The sequence below is a fragment of the Panthera uncia genome, assembly GCF_023721935.1.
Source record: "Panthera uncia isolate 11264 chromosome B2 unlocalized genomic scaffold, Puncia_PCG_1.0 HiC_scaffold_24, whole genome shotgun sequence".
NCBI classification, from domain to species: Eukaryota; Metazoa; Chordata; class Mammalia; order Carnivora; family Felidae; genus Panthera; species Panthera uncia.
Window position 1 is genome coordinate 97668183 of NW_026057580.1, and position 20968 is coordinate 97689150.

A 20968-nucleotide genomic window follows, 5' to 3' on the forward strand; every position below is an offset into this window, starting at 1 on the left:
TGGGTGCCAACCCTTAGTGCGGTCAGAAAGTATTGAGTGTCTGGGACTTCCGGCTGGGGAGACCCTTCCCAGGGTTGTGTGCCCATTTTTCAATTTTAGGTTTTAAATTCTAAGTCTGGACTTTTATAAAAAGAAATAACAATTTGATTTCAGAGTAAATAAAGCCATTCTATTTAATCATGCAACCAGCAGTCCCAACACCAAATGGCACACCCATCCCCTGTTCTCTTCTTGTTGCCATGACCCTTAAGACCCTCTAACATACTATATAATCTATCAGGCGTATTATCTGTCTCCCCCTGCTAGAATATCAGCTCCATGAGGGCAGGATTCATCGTTTTGCTCACTGATTTGATGAACAAATGGAGCTTGGCATAGTGTAGCTGCTTGCTAATAAAGAAGGAATTGTCTCATTTCTGCTTTTATCTTTTAAGAAAATATTCATCTTCATCTTCAAAGAAGGCGTAAGTAAGGTTTTATTATAGCAATATGCTATAATTTAAAAATGACACGTACTTGTTTTTAAAAGTATGCATTTTCTCGAACTGCTTTATAAAAGCAAAAAGAAATCAGTTCTGAGGCACACACAATCATAATCTATATGTATACAACTCATAGACAAATTCCAAGAAAGTCACGGGCCCTCATGGCTTCTTGGCCTTTTGGCTAAGATCAAGTGTAGAAAGTCACGGGCCCTCAACACCCTGGGAGGACACAGTGGCTGCAAAGAATGAAGGACCCGATTCTGAAAAGCCAGGCCGAAAGCAGGTGCCCACAGTGTGGCACACTCCAGTCCGGACACATGCCAGGTAACTGGGTCTGGATACACATTCACTGAAACTCAGGACTTTCCTGGCCCAGGCACAATGATTTTGGCAGGAAGAGCATGCACTGCTTACTAATTTCTAAAATTTCAATCTTTATTTTTATCCCCTTCTTACAATGTTCTTTAAGCTTATGGAAAAGCTAACCATTGCCTACAACTGTCAGACTTTTAAAAAGTGCTAATTTGTTCCCTGAACACAGCAAATAATAGGAGATAATTTTCCCAGGGGTTGAGGGCACATATGAACGTATGATTCAATGATGTCAACAACTTTCAGTCCAAGAATGTCGTCAAGGGGCATCAGCCTTCCCTCAGAACAAGTTCAAGGTTTCTGACATTCCTTTTTCCGAACTTTTGATTTTGGTGCTGTGAAAAGAATAGCAAAAAAAAAAAAAAAAAGAGAGAGAGAGAAAATGAAGAGGAGGGCCCATGTCAGACTCTCTTCACACAGCTTTGTCTTAAGTGAGGTTACATCATGTACAGCAAAGGGAAAACTGACCATTTGGATTTTCCTGTTTGTAGAAGGTCTTCAACATTTCCACTGCTTCCTCGGCCCGATATCCAGGAATGCACTGTTGAAATGAGAAGATTGAGGATGAATATTGCCCAATGAAACTGTGGCCTGTATCCCATATAAACAGCAATTGGCAGACAGCAGTGATCCAGGTAAGGAAGTACATTTCCAAGAGAATCGAGTACAGACTCAAACCGCGCTCCAGTCAACTATTATTTCTCAATCAACTACTATTGAAGTTACTAGCTATGTGATCTTGTGTACTGTGCCTCAGCTGCCTCATGCGTACAGTGTAGGTAATTACAGCACTTACCTCAGAAGGGTTTCATGAAGAGTAAATAAGATTACATAAAATAACACCTGTTAAATACCTGACACATCATAAGTGTTTGTTAAGCATCTGCTATGTTTTTCGACCCTTATTCACTGTTGGCCCATCAAGCGTTTGATGCTATAGAGCTACAGTTGGTAGTCCGCAGCTAAAAATGATCAACTAAGTATGATTTTTATATTTTTAAAGGGTTGTAAAAAATTTAAAAAAGAAGAAGAAGGAGGAGGAGGAGGAGGAGGAGGAGGAGATGTGACACAGACGTGAGTGGCTCACAAAGGCTAACATATTTACTATTAGACTCTTTACAGAAAAAAAAGTGTTGATCTTTACTGTAGTGGATGTTTTCAAAAGGATTTAATTGGATCTATCTTTGGTATCTAACTAGAGAGAAAAGATCGATTAAGTGAAAGAATAAGAAATTACGATAATGGTAAGGAGTGAAATTATGTATAAAACACTACATGAGGATGAAACTTGAACTTGCCTTAAAGACAGCAATCATTTAAAGAGGCTGAACACAGCATTTCAGGGAAAGAGTAATAATGAGCTTGGGTTGTGTGAGGAATCCAACTAATGGGGGGTAGGGGGCCTACAGGTAAAGAAATTCAAGAGAGAAAATGAGGTCAAAATATACAGGGCTTTGAAGGTGTGTTACACGAGTTTGAACTCGATATGCTGCATCCTTCTAAGATGCACGAAATGAAAAAATGAACAGAGACTCCATGGAGGCGTACCCGGAAGCAGCCACTGGAGGGGAAGCAGCTAGTGAGTGCCAGCACAAGGGCCTGGCGAGCATGGTCTGCTGCTCAGAATGAACCTCCTTTTCCCTTCTGCCTTCAGTCAGCTCTTACCTGGACCTATGAAGCCTGAATAAACCTTCCCCATCAGAAGAAAACCTTTACGAGTTTAATGTTTTTAGATTGCACATATAAGAAGGATCGTCAGGGGCACCTGGGCTAAGCGTCCAACTCTTGACTTTGTCTCAGATCATGATCTCATGGTTTGTGAATTCAAGCCCCTCGTTGGGCTCTGTGCAGACAATATAGAGCTTGCGTGGGATTCCCTCTCTCCCTCTCTCTCTGCCCCTCCTACTTGTACACACACACACCCTCTCTCTCTCAAAATAAATAAATGAACTTAAAAAAGATCATACAGTATTTGTCTTTCTCTGTTTGATTTCTTTCACTTGGCATAATGCCCTCAAGGTCCATTCATGTTGTCCGAAATGGCAGGATTTCCTTCTTTTTTACGGCTGAATAATATTCTATTGCATATGTATTAAAATATATATATATATTATATATTTATTATATATTATATGTGTGTGTGTGTATACACACACACACACACACACACACACACACACACACACACACATATATACAGAGAGAGAGAGAGAGAGAACATTCTAATTATAGAAGCAAAGAATAGAATGGTAGTTGCCAGGGGTGGAGGGGTGGGGGTTGTGGGGAATGAAGAGACAGTGCAAAGGGTACAAACTTTCAACTATAAGGTAAGTTCTATAAGGTGAGGATCTAAGGAACAGCACAGTGACTATAGTTAACAACACTGTATTGTGTACTTAAAAGCTGTGAAGAGAATAGAGCTTAAACGTTCTGACCATAACAACAAAATGGTAATTATGTGAGGTGAATGGTGTGTTAACTAACTTTATTGTGGTAAACATTTCACAATCTATACGTCTAACAAATCATCTCACTGTACACCTTAAACTTTACACAATGTTATATGTCAATTACATCTCAGTAAAGCTGGGGGGGGAAATATCCCAATAACCTTCCTTTGACCCTGCCCCTCAAGCAAGCTACTACCCTGCTACTACCCTGCTGCTCCCACAGACTCCTGGCCGTCGCTTGTGTGGCTCTCATTTCCTCTTCAATCTCATCCATGCTGGCTTGTGCTCCCAGATCTCCCAAGGGCCCCTACTGACCAAAACACTGGTTTCCTTTCCATTGTCCTCAACTCTCTGCAATGGAAGAGACTACTGAGCATTCTCGCTTCTTTTTAGAGCTCTCTCCTCCTTTGGCTTCTCTGTTCTCACAACCTTCTCAGACCATTCTAACCATGGTGGGTCAGTCCCATTCTCCTCACGCTACACTGTTTGTGCTCCTCAGAGCTCCCACCTCTCCTCATGTTCTCATGAGCACCAAACAAGCACAAAGCACTCTCCCCTCCTGTGAGGTCAAAGCAGTGGTCCTCCACCTTGGCTGCTCAGTGGAATCGACTGGGAACTCTCTTAAGAAAATACTAATATTCCACCTCCTCCACCCTCTCACCTTATACAGTTGGTCTGGGGCAGGGACCTCCCACAGGCACACTTAAAAAGCTCTACAATATGCAGTCTGGGATGAGACTCACTGAGTTACAGATGGAGAAGGAAATTGCATCACTCTAAGATACCAACACAATATTTTCAACTATTCATTATAGCAATAAATTGTGACTTTAATAAAAAGCACACATTCTTATTAAAATAAACTTTTAAAAATGGAGCAGGTACGTATTATAAACAATCACTATCTTCTCTGAAAAGAATAGTTCTGTAGGTCTCCTCTATGAGCTTAATTCAGCTTATAATATAGCATTAAGGGATCTATGATTCTGCAATACAAAAATAGTATCCCACCTCCCACACCCGCCCCCCTACCTGAACCAACCAAATAAAGGAAGAAAACACAGGATCCAGAAGCCTAGGGTGTCAATGCTTCTTTAGAATTTCAAACACTTAAAAACAAAAACAACATAATTTGGCATCAGACCTGGAGATACGGCTTCAAAAAATGGTCACTCCTTTCACTGGGACCAGTTAGTCCAAGTACACACACTATGATCTTATTCTTTGGTTCAGAGAGATCAACTCTGTGCAGAGACGTGTAAGAGAGGACTGTTTGGGCACTCGGCGTCACTGACGTGTTGGAGAGAAATTTTCTACCTATGTCCGATATCCAAGGGCTCATCCTTGTTCTGCCCAGGAGCTTTGAGAAATTCTTTAGATCTTTTTCATAAATGAAGTACAGGGTCAGCAATTTACTTGCAAAGAGTTATGTAAATAAAATCTGAGCTACTAACAGAAGTGATTGGGAAAAATCAAATCACTTTGCACATTATTTTTTATTTTATTTATTTATTAGAGAGAGAGAGAGGATGCAAGTGAGCGAGGGCAGAGAGAGAGAGAGAGAGAGAGAGAGAAGCTGTGCTCATGCTCACCCGAAGTGGGGCCTGTGCTCCCCCAAAGCAGGGCACGAACTCCCCCGAAGTGGGACTCGAGCTCACCCCATGCGGGGCTTGAACTCACGGGCCATGAGGTCATGACCTGAGCCGAAACTGAGCCACCCAGGCACCCTGAAGATTTTTTTAACGGTCAAGCTGATAGTATTATTTATTTTCTGTTGTTCGATTATAATTTCTTTTCCGATGTGATGTTAAAAGTTATCTATTCTCAAATATACAGAAGTCGTTAGGAAAGCTAATGTTCAGCTGGAAAAACTCAAAATAGAATGTTTTCCAAAACTTGTTCTCAGTGGGATTCAGCCAAATTTAGCCCTTCATAGGTACTTGGTATTCTCCTAAGAATATCTGAGGTCTTGTAAGAATATCTGAGGTCTTTGAAGTTAACTGCCCACCATGTCAAGCCTTTGTTAAATACTTTTCATTTTAAAACATAATACTTCAGGATTAACTTTGGAGAAAAAAAAAAAACATCACACCGGTTTATGAAAAACGATATGTATCTACAGGCCAAACTCTGAAATACAAATTCCCACTGCTCATAGCCTTAAACATAAAAACTTGGGGAGAGGTGGCAAGATTAAAGGGAAAGTAGAATTTTTAAGGGAAAACAAAAACAATGTGGATCCTAGGGCCTGGGGGAAATTTCAGTACTGAAAAGGCAGGGGGAACAAATAATGAAAACATAGGTATTAATTGCTACACACCAAAAATAGTACATAGTGATAAAGCAAAATGATTGGCTAAGTGCAAAAATATTGTGTGTGCACTGTAAGTAGCACGTACTGTTACTGACAGAGTCCAAGCTTCTCCTAAACTTGGTACAGCACAGAGCTGGGGACACGCAGAGTGAAAATGCCAACAGTGACCACATCTCCAAACATCCCTGAAGGTGTTGGTAAAGACTGTCAGGAGAGATACCCTGGAAGGTTGGGGACTTTCCTTCTGGAAAGGTTCTGTTAATTAAGAGAGCCAAGCACTTACCTGGAAATGATTACCTGTCATCTTATACTGAGGCATAAATGAACTTGACTAGTGGTCCCAGAGTCTGCCTGGTCCTAGCATGGCTCTTTGGTATACTGACCACACTTGAACAATTCCCAAGCCCATACAGAAATCAAAGGAATGAGAAAGAAAGAGGAAACATTAGCAGGTCATATTACCTGAAATGGTCTCCCAGTATTTGGTAAATCAGCAGAGGCAATATTTAGAACGGAGCCACAACCACCAAATCGTTCGTTCTGACACCCATATACCACCAGCGGAATTTATGGGAAAGAATTAAGGTCCCGAAGCAAATGTGCAGTTCAAGTGCGTACAGTGACAAGACCAGGGTAGGTTTATACCAGCCAGCCGGGAGAGGGAAGTTCAGGCTACTTTTAAAAAGTCAAGCGTAGGCTTAGTCTTAAAAATCAGACAATCCAGTTACACAAAAGAAGGAGGTCTAAAGGATTTAGAAACTAACATCTCACAACTGCAAATAATAAAAACCGAATACATGGTTACTAAATATTCACAGTTTGGTATTCTCTCTAGTCTTTCTTAACCTACTTTCTGTGAATCATTAGGGAACTGGAGCCAGAAAGGAAGTAGGAATTTAATCCAGGGATTTGCACCTTTTAAAAATAGGATTGTTGGTGGCACCTGGGTGGCTCAGTCAGTTGAGCATCCGACTTCGGCTCAGGTCATGATCTCACAGTCCGTGAGTTCCGGCCCCACATCAGGCTCTGTGCTGACAGGTTGGAGCCTGGAGCCTGCTTCGGATTCTGTGTCTCCCTCTCTCTCTGCCCCTCCCCCACTCATGCTCTGCTCTCTCTGTCTCTCAAAAATTAATAAATGTTAAACATTTTTTAAAATAATAATAAAAATAAATAAATACATAAAAATGGGATTGTTCCCTATTCTTTCCCCAAATAAAATACAACATGTGCCCCAATATAAAACAGACTAAGGCTGAGCCGCGCCATAAGGCAGGTTGGGGAGAGGGGCTAAGTAAGGGGACTCTAGTAAGTGGGGGCTAAGTAAGTAAGGGGACTCTAACTCCCCTTTTACAAAGTAAAGACTGTACATACATGTTATCATACTCAAAACCCTCTGTTATTTTTAAAGTGATGAATTTTTTCACACATACATAGCAAAATAAGTACATAAAAATGTGCATGTATGAAATTAAGTTTTTGAACTAGCAAATAATTTTTTAAAGATCTTAGAGACAAACTTGCTACACTCAGTATTTGTGTTGCTTACTATGAAAGACACAATTCAAAGAGTTGTAACTTTTTCATTCCCCATTTATTTATAATTATATTATCATAAGTGATGTGTTTTTTTTTTACCTGGTATTTACTCTGACTTAATACTTTTCATACATTGTAACAGGTACTCATGGCAAAAATAAACAAAAACATATAAACAGAAAGAAAAAATTTAAATCACCTATAATCTATTATCCAAAGGTGCATATTCTTCAGATCTTTCTCTGCACACAGTTCTATAATCTACTTTAATTTGTGATTTATCCTCCCACAGCAGTTTGTTAGCTCTTAGTTCATTTGGTTAACAGTTTTACGTCTATTGACATAAAATGAAGTAATTTTGTTATTTAAAAATCTTTCCTAAATATTTTTTGGCCAAGGGGCACAATATTTTATAACTTGTTTCATAAGTCTGCTTTCACATATTAGAAAGCAGGTTATGTGTCCAGCCATTTTCAAGTTTATAGGAAGGGCCCAAGACATGAACTCACAAAGTCAAAGGATACTCATCAGGCGGAGAGCAGCTGCACACATAATACACGGCTCCACAGTGACATACAGCACGGTGTGTTCAAATACTTCAGAAGGACTCTTGCCACTTTGGTGGCACCAGTCCAGGGCCTGATCGATGGCCACCATTTCTGCATGTCGAGTAGCCTGGAAAAAGAGAGGTGCTTGCATCAACACGTAACTGTGTTTTACAAACACTCAAAAATAAGTACCCAAAATGGGCCTAATGTTTCTGCCAATGTTTTAATGAGTAAGGGTTTCAGGGACACTCTTAGCAGTTGACAATGTATTCCCCGGTTCAAGTACCATAGCTTCACCAATGCAAGACAGCGAATCTGAGATGCCATGTGATTTATGCTATATTTTTATTTAAGTACCTAAGAACTTCAGGGGACGCTCTTTCAATTAAATGCCACGGAGAATAGAAGTCTCAAAACAAAACAAAACAAAAAAAGAGTCCAGGGTTTGTGAATACTCTAGGGGAAGCCTGAAGTCTTCACAAGCACGTGCTCCAATTTCAGATATTTTAAAGGCCACCCCTCACCTAACTCTAAGCGAATCCATATTTAGTTTACTGGAATGTCATCACTTCTATTTTCTTTGGGATGAGATTTAATATTCTGGGAGACTTTAGAGAAAACCAGAGATTTGGTATGAGTCTTGGATACCTCATGGGTGGTAGGAGAATGCAGGGGAAATCACACAGCATTTGGAAATACCCATACTTAACTCTGAATCCTGACTGTGGCCTCACTCATTATGTGGCCTTGGGCAAGTTACATAACTTCTCTAAGCCTTGGGTCCACCATGTGTAAAACAATGTATGCTGGCATGTAAACCTCATAAAACACTGAATTACATGAAGCAGATGTTGCACGCTATATATGTACTCTGCTATGCAGTAATTATTAATAACATTCAAGATGATCACACTTGTCAATAAATTTACGCTGATTGCTAAGAACAAGTCATTGTGCTAAATCCTATGTGAGGTTAAAGAGTCTGTCCTCAACAAGTATAAAATCTGGTGAGGCAAACAGTTGCTAACCTGTGACACAGAGTAGGGTGTGGAAAATGGTGGCACAGTGGCCCAAGGTGCCGTGGAAGCTGGACGCAGGTGGAAGCTATGCTGGTACAGAATTATGAACTCAGAGCTGTAAGGTACTTTAGAGAACTGGTTCCCAAACCTGCCTGCATACCAGACCTAACTGGGGAGCTTAAAAAGTTTCCCCAACTCCAGTGCTTTTTCAAAAATCAAATTCAGGGGTGCCTGGGTGGCTCAGTCGGTTGAGCGCCCGACTTCGGCTCAGGTCATGATCTCACGGTTTGTGAGTTCGAGCCCCGTGTCGGGCTCTGTGCTGACAGCTCAGAGCCTGGAACCTGCTTCGGATTCTGTGTCTCCCTCTCTCTCTGCCCCTCCCCCACTCATGCTCTGTCTCTCTCTCTCTCTCTCTCTCTCTGTCAAAAATAAATAAACATTAAAAAAAAATTTTTTTTTAACTCAAATTCAGAATTACTGAATCAAGTCTCCCCAGAATTCTCTGTAAGTAGCCATTAAACTGAATCACTGCAATCAACCTCTCTGTTAGTATGCGGAGCCAGAAGCTAAGTCAGGACAAGTAGAAAACACACCGCTGGAAGAGGTGATGGCAGTGAAAGGCTGGTGGTAGTATCAGAGCCAAAAGTAGGACTCGGGTCTCCTCATTGGGGGTCAAGAGTTTTTCTATGCTGCTTTATAGGGTAATCTTCTATAGGACACCAAATACCAAGATAAATGCAGGCTAATTTCAAGATACAGAAGAAACCCAGGTCATCGGAGGGATAGATGGATGATGTTAGGGCATTCAAAGTTCTCATGTAAAGATACCATACTGAAGCACAAAATGTAATTAGGGAGATAGGACAATCATTTAAAATACAGAATTCTACTCCCAGACAAGTATCTGTATATTCACTAATTGCTACATTATGCTTATTACTTCTCTTACAAATGTTTTGATAGCCACATAATAATTGCTTTGATGAATCTGGGTTCCTAGTTTGCATGTGCTCTTTTTTGTTTTATTTTTTTTTATGGATATGATGGATAAACTTTAAATTTCCCACAGCACCATTACCAACATCAGCTTGTTCTCTAACTCTCAAGATCAAATAATAAGATCAAAGTCTGTGTGAGTGATGTTATGGTTATAACCTGTCCATGAGTCCAGCTAGTACTTCTTGTCGTCATAAAATTATGACAGGGGCGCCTGGGTGGCTCAGTCGGTTAAGCGCCCAACTTCAGCTCAGGTCATGATCTCACAGTCCATGAGTCCGAGCCCCGCATCAGGCTCTGTGCTGACAGCTCAGAGCCTGGAGCCTGCTTCAGATTCTATGTCTCCCTCTCTCTCTGCCCCTCCCCTGCTCAGGCTCTGTCTCTCTCTGTCTCAAAAATAAATAAAAACATTTAAAATTTTTTTTGTTTTAATCATAAAATTATGACACACTGTTGTGATATCAAGAAGTATTGCCTCAATTCATGAACTCCTCAACCTAAGCACAATAATATAAAGGCACACAAGTTATTAAAGTGTACATGTAGGTTTAGAGACATCAGGTGGTAGACTTTATCCCATGAATTCTCTAATACACAGTTTCCTTTATACAGTCCTTTTATACCTCCAAAGATATAAACTGAAGGTGATTGTTTAATTTACCAGGAGGAATACATTATTTCAAGGTACTAAAAAATGTGATACGAGTTAAATTGATATGTTTTGTAAAGTGGAATTTCCATATATTAGATTTGCTTAAGATGGAGATTAGAGTCATTTCTTTAGTATTGAAGCTCCAATGTAATAAAAGCCCCTCTTGAGTTTCACTCAAGTGTTTACTTGAGTGAACTCCATGACATAGAAAATTAACTGCAAAGATTCTACTGCTCCATTAAGTTTTTCTGAATTTTCCAAATTTTAAAAAACCAACTTTCATAATCAGGAAAAAAAGGCATTCAAAAAAAGAAATGTTAAGAGAAACTACCCTTCCATTGATACCTACAAGTCTCTACACAGACCCATCTTCTCACCAACTGTGATGAAGTTCAGGGCACTCCTACCTTTACCTGGATGTTTGCAATTATACTATTCAATTGACATACGTTTTTGGTTTGATTAACTTCATTTCGTCCCTTCCCCACAACTTCATTGTTGTAGACCATGAGACAGCCAACGGGAACTTCAGTATTTTCTAGGGCTTCTTTGGCCTAAAAGACAAAGTGGAAAATTTAAGATGTAATGCTCAATGCTTGAAAAGACTACAGGAAAGAAATAGATGCAACGTGAACACACACATATAAGCACTGAACAAAGAAATACCACAGAGTTCTCCCTCTCCTCAAATTCAGTTCAGTACTTAGTGCCTTTGTTCTCCATTCTTTCCATATTAAAGGAGACTCAAGAACAAACTCCCTTTACAGGTTCTGAGCCCCCTGGTTTTTTCTTCTCATTGGAAGCAGAAGTGAGCAAAAGACTATTATTGACTCTTGTTCTTAAACTGGCAGGGTCTCTGCAATTTTTCAGAGATCATATGTGTCTGTGTGTGTGTGTGTGTGTACATACATATATATTTGCCAAGGGAAAGAATAACATGTATAAATAATAACATCCATTTCTTGTTGAAATTCTACTTGCTTAATTTTTTTGTTTCTCTAAATAGTATAGAAAATATCCTCTTGAGTTCTAATAGCATAAAAGTAACCAGACTGGATGCCTCTCTGTGCTCACAATTTCTGTTTCAACACAAGAAAAGCCTAAGAGTGCTTTGTGTTAAAATGGCACAACCACTTTGGAGAACACTTTGGAAATTTCTTTAAAAAGTAAACATGCATAGAGCCTATGAACAAATTCCACACCTAAGTATTTATTTAAGAGAAGGGAATATATGTCCAAAAAAAAAAAAAAAAAAAAAAACGTTGTAAAAGAATGCTCAGGAGGAGCCAAGATGGCAGAACAGCATGGAAGCTTTCTGTGTGTCTTGCATCCATGAAATACAACCAGATCAACACTGAACCATCCTACACACCTAGAAAACTGATTGGAGGATCAACACAACAATCTGCACATCCTGAACCACAGAATTCAGCAGGTACGCGGCGTGGAGAGCTGAACTTGGGGAGCAAGAAAACCTGAAAGGTAGGGAACTGCTTTTGTGGGCGGAGAGAGGACAGAGACGGGGAGGCGGGGAGAATATGGGAAAATCACCCTTCCCCAAAAGCAGCGGGAGAGAAAGTGGAAAACTGGAAACAGCCACAGGGACTAAACTAAAAAGGGAGAAAGGAGAAAGGAGAGGGTTTAAATTCCATTAAGACTGTAACAAGGGGAGCACAAAGGCTGCAACTCCGCAGCTCCATACCTGGCGGTGCTCTGGTGGGAAGGGCGAATCCCCAGGAACAAGTGGGGTCCGGGAGGTTCTCAGGGCACACAGGGAAAAGCAGTTCCACTGCTGGAAGGACATTTGGTAGAGACTGTTTAAGCCACCTGGTCCCAGAAGACCCCAGAAGGCGGCCACATTCACTGGTGCTGGGGCAAGGTTGTTAAGGGTGAAGCCTGGTGCCAGATGTGTGTTGTGGTTTTCCATAATCCCTGAGATGCTGCTGCTACACAGTCTCGCGAACATCTGGGATGGGCTGGCACCTGGCCACAGTCTCGGGGCACTGGCAACAACAGGGTCCAGTGGGCGTACCTGTGTACAGCCGATATTCGGCCATTGCTCATTCGGCCATTGCTCGGTGAGACCCTCCTGCAGAGGGGCGGAACGGGTCAAAGCCTCAATCCCTCAGAAGTAGGGGGCCAGGGAAAATGGCCGCATCTGAGACAAGGCTTGGGAGAGAGATGCCACCTGGGGCCTGGTCACGGAGAGTGAAGAACTGGGGAGTGGACGAGAGCTGAAGACGGAGGACGGGTGCGCGAATGCTGATCTGGAAGAACAGACTGGGTAGCTGGTGGCGCCATTTTCACTGCTCCCGCGCATGCACATATGCACCTACCAGCCTCGCAACAATCCACCCCAGTAGGCTAGCAGCGCCATCTAGTGGAGAGCGGAGCTGTTACACTAAGCCCCACTCAACTGGGCCAACATCACTCTTCAAGAACACAAGCCTCACTGCCTACTTAATTTATGGACTATAAAGAGCTACATTGGCTTCTAGGGGCAAACGAAGCAATTTTAGTCCTACTTCAATCTGTGAGCAGGTTCATCTATTCAATTTTCTTTCTTTTTTTTTTTCCTTTTTCTCTTTTACAATTCTTTTCTTTTTCTTGAATACAGAAAGAGAAAAAATTCATTTCTATTTTCAATTTTTATTAAAAATATCTTTCTTTAATTTTGGTTACTATACTTTTTACTTTTGTGTAAATTTTTTCAAATTCTACTTTACTTCCATCATTTTATTTTAGTCTACTTCAGTGTACTCACCTTTTCAAATTCCCAAACAATTTCCTTTTTTTACTTTCTTTTTCTTTTTTCCTCTTTTTCATTTCTTTCCTTTTCTTGAATGCAGAAAGAGAAAAACTTCATTTTTACTTTCAATTTCTATTAAAAATATTTTTATTTAATTTTTATTACTATATTTTTTGCTATTAGGTAAGTTTTTTCAAATTCTATTTTACTTCCATCACTTTATTTTGGTCTACTACAGTGTATTCACTTTTTCAAATTTTCAAACGATTTTTTTTCTTTTCTTTTTTCTCTTTTTTCTCTTTTTCATTTCTTTTCTTTTTTCTTAAATACAGAAAATGAAAAAATTCATATTTATTTTTAATTTTTATTAAAAATATTTTTCGTTAATTTTTTCTACTACATTCTTTACTTTTGTGTATATTTTTTCAAATTCTACTTTACCCCCATCATCTCATTTTAGTCTACTTCAGTGTATTTATTTTTTTCAAATTCTCAAACAATTTCCTTCCCCCTCTTTTTTTCTCTAATCTGTCAAACCACTTCCAAACCCCAACCAAAACACACCTAGGATCTAGCATCATCTATTTGATTTTTGCGTGTGTGTGTTTTTAATTTTTAATTTCAATATTTAATTTTAATTTATTTCAATTTTTCTACCTCATTAATTCCTTTTCTCCCTTCAAAATGACAAAACAAAGGAATTCACCCCCCAAAAAAGAGCACGAAGAAACGACAGCCAGGGATTTAACCAACACAGATACAAGCAAGATGTCTGAACCAGAATCTAGAATCACGATAATAAGAATACTAGCTGGAGTCGAAAATACATTAGAATCCCTTTCTGCAGAGATAAAAGAAGTAAAAAATAGCCAGAATGAAATTAAAAATGCTATAACTGAGGTGCAATCACGGATGGATGCAGCAGCAGCAAGGATGGACGAGGCAGAACAGAGAATCAGCGATATAGAGGACAAACTTATAGAGAATAAGGAAGCAGAAAAACAGAGGGAGATTAAGGCAAAAGAGCACGATTTAAGAATTAGAGAAATCAGTGACTCGTTAAAAAGGAACAACGTAAGAATCATAGGGGTCCCAGAAGAGGAAGAGAGAGAAACAGGGATAGAGGGGTTATGTGAGCAAATGATAGCGGAAAACTTTCCTAACCTGGGGAAAGACACAGATATCAAAATCCAGGAAGCACAGAGGACCCACATTAGGTTCAACAAAAACCGACCATCAACAAGGCATATCATACTCAAATTCACAAAATACTCAGGCAAGGAGAGAATTATGAAAGCAGCAAGGGAAAAAAAGTCCCTAACCTACAAGGGAAGACAGATCAGGTTTGCAGCAGACCTATCCACAGAAACTTGGCAGGCCAGAAGGGAGTGGTGGGATATATTCAGTGTGTTGAATCAGAAAAATATGCAGCCATGAATTCTTTATCCAACAAGGCTGTCATTCAAAATAGAAGGAAAGATGAAAGGTTTCCCAGACAAACAAAAATTAAAGGAGTTTGTGACCACTAAACCAGCCCTGCAAGAAATTTTATGGGGGACTTTCTGAGGGGAGAAGAGATTAAAATATATATATATATATATATATATATATATATATATATATATACATACACCAAAAGCAACAAAAGATTAGAAAGGACCGGAGAACATCACCAGAAATTCCAATTTCACAAGCATCATAATGGCAATAAATTCATATCTTTCAGTACTCACTCTAAACATCAATGGGCTCAATGCTCCAATCAAAAGACATAGGGTAACAGAATGGATAAGACAACAAGATCCATTTATACACTGTTTACAAGAGACCCACTTTACCTAAAGACACCTTCAGATTGAAAATAAGGGGATGGAGAACCATCTATCATGCCAATCGTCAACAAAAGAAAACCAGAGTAGCCATACTTTTATCAGACAATCTAGACTTTAAAAATAAAGACTGTATCAAGGGATGCAGAAGGGCATTATATCATAATCAAGGGATCCATAGACCAAGAAGACCTAACAATTGTAAACATTTATGCACCAAATGTGGGAGAACCCAAATATACAAATCAATTAATGACAAACATAAAGAAACTCATCAACAGTAATACTATAATAGTAGGAGACTTCAACACCCCACTCACAGCAATGGACAGATCATCTAATCAAAAAATCAACAAGGAAACAATGGCTTTGAATGACACACTGGACCAGATGGACTTAACAGATATATTCACAACATTTCATGCTAAAGCAGCAGAATATACATTCTTCTCCAGTGCACATGGAACGTTCTCCAGAAAAGATCATATCATGGGACACAAATCAGCCCTAAGTTAAGTACAAAAAGATCGAGATCATACCGTGCATATTTTCAGACCACAATGCTATGAAACTCGAGATCAACCACAAGAAAAAATTTGGAAAGGTAACAAATACTTGGAGACTGAAGAACATTCTACTAAAGAATGAATGGGCTAACCAAGCAGTTAAAGAGGAAATTAAAATGTATAACGAAGTCAATGAAAATGATAACACCACAACCCAAAACCTCTGGGAAGTAGCAAAGGCAGTCATAAGAGGAAAGTATATGGCAACCCAGGTTTTCCTAAAGAAGGAAGAAAGGTCTCAGATACACAACCTAACCTTACACCTTAAAGAGCTGGAAAAAGAACAGCAAATAAAACCCAAAAACAGCAGAAGACAGGAAATAATAAAGATTAGAACAGAAATTAATGCTATCGAAACCAAAAAAAAAAACAAAAAAACAGTAGAACAGATCAATGAAACCAGAAGCTGGTTCTTTGAAAGAATTAACAAAATTGATAAACCACTAGCCAGTTTGATCAAAAAGAAAAAGGAAAAGACCCAAATAAATAAAATCAAGAATGAAAGAGGAGAGATCACAACCAACACAACAGAAATAAAAACAATAAGAGAATATTAAGAGCCATTATATACCAATAAAATGGTAATCTGGAAGAAATGGACAAATCCCTAGAAACATATACACTACCAAAGCTGAAACAGGTAGATATAGAAAAGTTGAACAGACCCATAACCAGTAAGGAAATCAAATGAGTAATCTGCCAAAAAACAAGAGTCCAGGGCCAGATGGCTTTCCAGGGGAATTCTACCAAACATGTAAGGAAGAGTTTGCACCTATTCTCTTGAAACTGTTCCAAAAAACAGAAGTGGAAGGAAAACTTCCAAACTCTTTCTATGAAGCCAGCATTACCTTGATTCCAAAACCAGACAGAGACCCCACTAAAAAGGAGAACTACAGACCAATTTCCCTGATGAACATGGATGCAAATATCCTCAACAAGATATTAGTCAACCGGATCCAACAATACATTAAAAAAATTATTCACCATGACCAAGTGGGATTTATACCTGGGATGCAGTGCTGGTTTAATATCTGCAAAACAATTAACGCGATTCATCACATCAATAAAAGAAAGGACAAGAACCATATGATCCTCTCAATAGATGCAGAGAAAGCATTTGACAAAATACAGCATCCTTTTTTGATAAAAAACCCCAAGAAAGTAGGGATAGAAGGATCATACCTCGAGATCATAAAAGCCATATGTGAATAACCCAACACTAATATCATCCTCAATGGGGAAAAACTGAGAGCTTTCCCCCTAAGGTTAGGAACAAGACAGGGATGTCCACTCTCGCCACTGTTATTCAACATAGTATTGGAAGTCTTAGCCTCTGCAATCAGACTACTCAAAGAAATAAAAGGCATCCAAATCGGCCAGAAGGAGGTCAAACCTTCACTCTTCGCAGATGACACAATACTCTATATGGAAAACCTAAAAGATTCCACAAAAAAACTGCTAGAACTGATCCATGAATTCACCAAAGTTGCAGGATATAAAATCAACACACAGAAATCGGTTTCATTCCTATACACCAACAATGAAGCGACAGAAAGAGAAATCAAGGAATCGATCCCATTTACAGTTGCACAAAAAACCATAAAATACCTAGGAATAAACCTAACCAAAGAGGTAGAAAATCTATACACTGAAAACTACAGAAAGTTTATGAAAGAAATTGAAGAAGATACAAAAAAAATGGAAAAACATTTCATGCTCGTGGATTGGAAGAACAAATATTGTTAAAATGTTGATACTACCCAAAGCAATCTACATATTCAACGCAATCCCTATCAAAGTAACACCAGCATTCTTCACAGAGCTAGAACAAATAATCCTAAATTTGTATGGAACCAGAAAAGACCCTAATAGCCAAAGCAATCTTGAAAAAGAAAACCAAAGCAGGAGACATCACAATCCTGGACCCCAAGCTGTATTATAAAGCTGTGATCATCAAGACAGTATGGTACTGGCACAAGAACAGACACTCTGATCAATGGAACAGAATAGAGAACCCGGAAATGGACCCACGAATATATGGCCAACTAATCTTTGACAAAGCAGGAAAGAATATCCAATGGAATAAAGACAGTCTCTTCAGCAAGTGGTGCTGGGAAAACTGGACAGCCACATGCAGAAGAATGAACCTGGACCACTTTCTTACACCAGACACAAAAATAAACTCAAAATGGATGAAAGACCTCAATGTAAGACAGAAAGCCATCAAAATCCTCGAGAAGAAAGCAGGCAAAAACCTCTTTCATCTTGGCTGCAGCAACTTCTTACTCAACACGTCTCCGGAGGCAAGGGAAACAAAAGCAAAAATGAACTACTGGGACCTCATCAAAATAAAAAGCTTCTGCACAGCGAAGGAAACAATCAGCAAAACTAAAAGGCAACCGACAGAATGGGAGAAGATATTTGCAAATGACATATCAGATCAAGGGTTAGTATCCAAAATCTATAAAGAACTTAACAAATCCAACACCCAAAAAAACAAATAATCCGTGAAGAAATGGGCAGAAGACATGAACAGACATATCTCCAAGGAAGACATACAGATGGCCAACTGACACATGAAAAAATGCCCCACATCACTCATCATCAGGAAAATACAAATCAAAACCACCATGAGATACCACCGCACATCTGTCAGAATGGCTAACTTTAACAACTCAGGCAACAACAAGTGTTGGTGAGGATGTGGAGAAAGAGGATCTCTTTTGCACTGTTGGTGGCAATGCAAGCTGGTGCAGCCACTCTGGAAAACAGTATGGAGGTTCCCCAAAAAACTAAAAATAGAACTACCCTATGACCCAGCAATTTCACTACTAGGCATTTATCCAAGGGATACAGGTGTGCTGTTTCGAAGGGGCACATGCACCCCCATGTTTATAGCAGCACTATCAACAATAGCCAAAGTATGGAAAGAGCCCAAATGTCCATCGATGGATGAATGATGAATGGATAAAGAAAATGTGATATATATATATATATATATATATATATATATATATGAGTATTACTTGGCCATCAAAAATAATGAAATCTTGCCATTTGCAACTACGTGGATGGAACTGCAGGGTATTATGCTAAGTGAATTTAGTCAGTCAGAGAAAGACAAAAATCATATGACTTCACTCGTATGAGGACTTTAAGAGACAAAACAGATGAACATAAGGGAAGGGAAACAAAAATAATATAAAAACAGGGAGGGGGACAAAACAGAACAGACTCATAAATATGGAGAACAAACTGAGGGTTGCTGGAGGGGTTGTGGGAGGGGAGATGGGCTAAATGGGTAAGGGGCATCAAGGAATCTAGTCTTGAAATCATTATTTCACTATATGCTAACTAATTTGGATGCAAATTTTAAAAAATAAAAAATTTAAAAAAAGAATGTTCATAATAGCTTGATTCATAATACCCAAATCTCGAAACAGCACAGGTGTCCTTTAACAAAAGAATGGATAAACAAACTGTGCCGTAATAACACTATGGAATACTATTGAGCAATGAAAACAAAATGCTAGGGATACACACAACAACATGGGTGAATCTCAGATTTGCTGAGTAAAAGAAGCATACATGCTGTCTGATTCCCTTCGGGTTTAGTACTAGAACAGACAAAACTAAACACCAGTGAGAGCAATTTCTGCACAGGAGGGCATGTGTAGACTGATTGGAAAGGGACACAAGGAACTTTCCCAGGGTGTTCAAAACTATCTTGAAAAGGGTGTGGGTCCCGAAAAACAAATAACCCAGTGAAGAAATGGGCAGAAAACATGAATAGACACTTCTCTAAAGAAGACATCCGGATGGCCAACAGGCACATGAAAAGATGTTCAACGTCGCTCCTCATCAGGGAAATACAAATCAAAACCACACTCAGATACCACCTCACGCCAGTCAGAGTGGCCAAAATGAAGAAATCAGGAGACTATAGATGCTGGAGAGGATGTGGAGAAACGGGAACCCTCTTGCACTGTTGGTGGGAATGCAAATTGGTGCAGCCGCTCTGGAAAGCAGTGTGGAGGTTCCTCAGAAAATTAAAAATAGACCTACCCTATGACCCAGCAATAGCACTGCTAGGAATTTATCCAAGGGATACAGGAGTACTGATGCATAGGGGCACCTGTACCCCAATGTTTATAGCGGCACTCTCAACAATAGCCAAATTATGGAAGGAGCCTAAATGTCCATCAACTGATGAATGGATAAAGAAATTGTGGTTTATATACACAATGGAATACTACGTGGCAATGAGAAAAAATGAAATATGGCCTTTTGTAGCAACATGGATGGAACTGGAGAGTGTGATGCTAAGTGAAATAAGCCATACAGAGAAAGACAGATACCATATGGTTTCACTCTTATGTGGATCCTGAGAAACATAACAGAAATCCATGGGGGAGGGGAGGGAAGAAAAAAAAAAAAAAAAAAAAGAGGTTAGAGTGGGAGAGAGCCAAAGCATAAGAGACTGTTAAAAACTGAGAACAAACTGAGGGTTGATGGGGGGTGGGAGGGAGGGCAGGGTGGGTGATGGGTATTGAGGAGGGCACCTTTTGGGATGAGCACTGGGTGTTGTATGGAAACCAATTTGACAGTAAATTTCATATATTAAAAAAATAAATAAATAAATAAATAAATAAACAAACATTAAAAAAAAAAAAAAAAAAAAGGGTGTGGGTTACATAGATGTTTGCATCAGTCAAAACAGAATAGACCATGCATTTAAGGCCTGTGCATTTTATTGTACATAAGGTACACCTCAATTGAAAAACATAAATTAGAAAAATAAGCTTAAGAATATTTCCACCACCACCACGCTGGAAATGGCAAACCAATGGTTATATTCGCAAAGTCTGCCCCATCACAGGCTTTTTTTTTTTTTTTTTTCCTGTCACTGATTGAACCAGTTGGGGCCCAAGGCAGTTAAAGAGTACTTTTTTGGACAGAGAACAGAAGCAAGCAAGTCATATCTGAGTACTCCCTGATCCTGCCGCTGATAGAGAACAGAGGAAGAACACAACCCTTGAACCTAGAGTACAAGCATTTCCATGTACTGCAGTCAAGAAAATCCAAGTATGGCTGTTTCTAAAAAGGCATGGCATTTATTTTGGCAGGTCTGAAGACACCTTGGAAGACTAGATTACCAATTAAGTGTAGGTATTCACACACAGCATAAAGGATATGTGGTGCAAAGTTGAAGACATTGCTTTAAGACAGCAATGTTCTATCTCCTGCACTACCCCCCTATTCCGGGCTCTGCTTAATTTAAAGTAGCAATAACTTCCCATCATAATGCCAATATGGGTTCCTTAGACACTTCAACCATGCTCAACTGACCCTTACCTTTTCATTGGGTCAATAAAGGTGAAAGGAGAGGCCCACGGGGGTAGGAAACTGTCCCTCTCCTTCCTCCTTCAGCGTGGTGGGATAGAGCCAGGGC

At 39.5% G+C, this 20968-nt stretch overlaps 1 protein-coding gene across 1 annotated transcript in view; it reads right to left on the reverse strand.

The window, feature by feature from the left end:
* Positions 1-452: 452 nt before the first annotated feature.
* Positions 453-20968, reverse strand: part of ADAT2 (adenosine deaminase tRNA specific 2) — a 30287-nt gene continuing 9771 nt past the window's right edge. The window contains exons 2-6 of the mRNA XM_049653025.1: positions 10822-10926; positions 7682-7832; positions 6084-6190; positions 1326-1398; positions 453-1192 (exon numbers count right to left, since the gene is read on the reverse strand). Coding sequence (XP_049508982.1) covers positions 1149-1192; positions 1326-1398; positions 6084-6190; positions 7682-7832; positions 10822-10926 — 480 coding nt within the window. The 3' untranslated portion in view covers positions 453-1148. The remainder of the gene's footprint in view (positions 1193-1325; positions 1399-6083; positions 6191-7681; positions 7833-10821; positions 10927-20968) is intronic.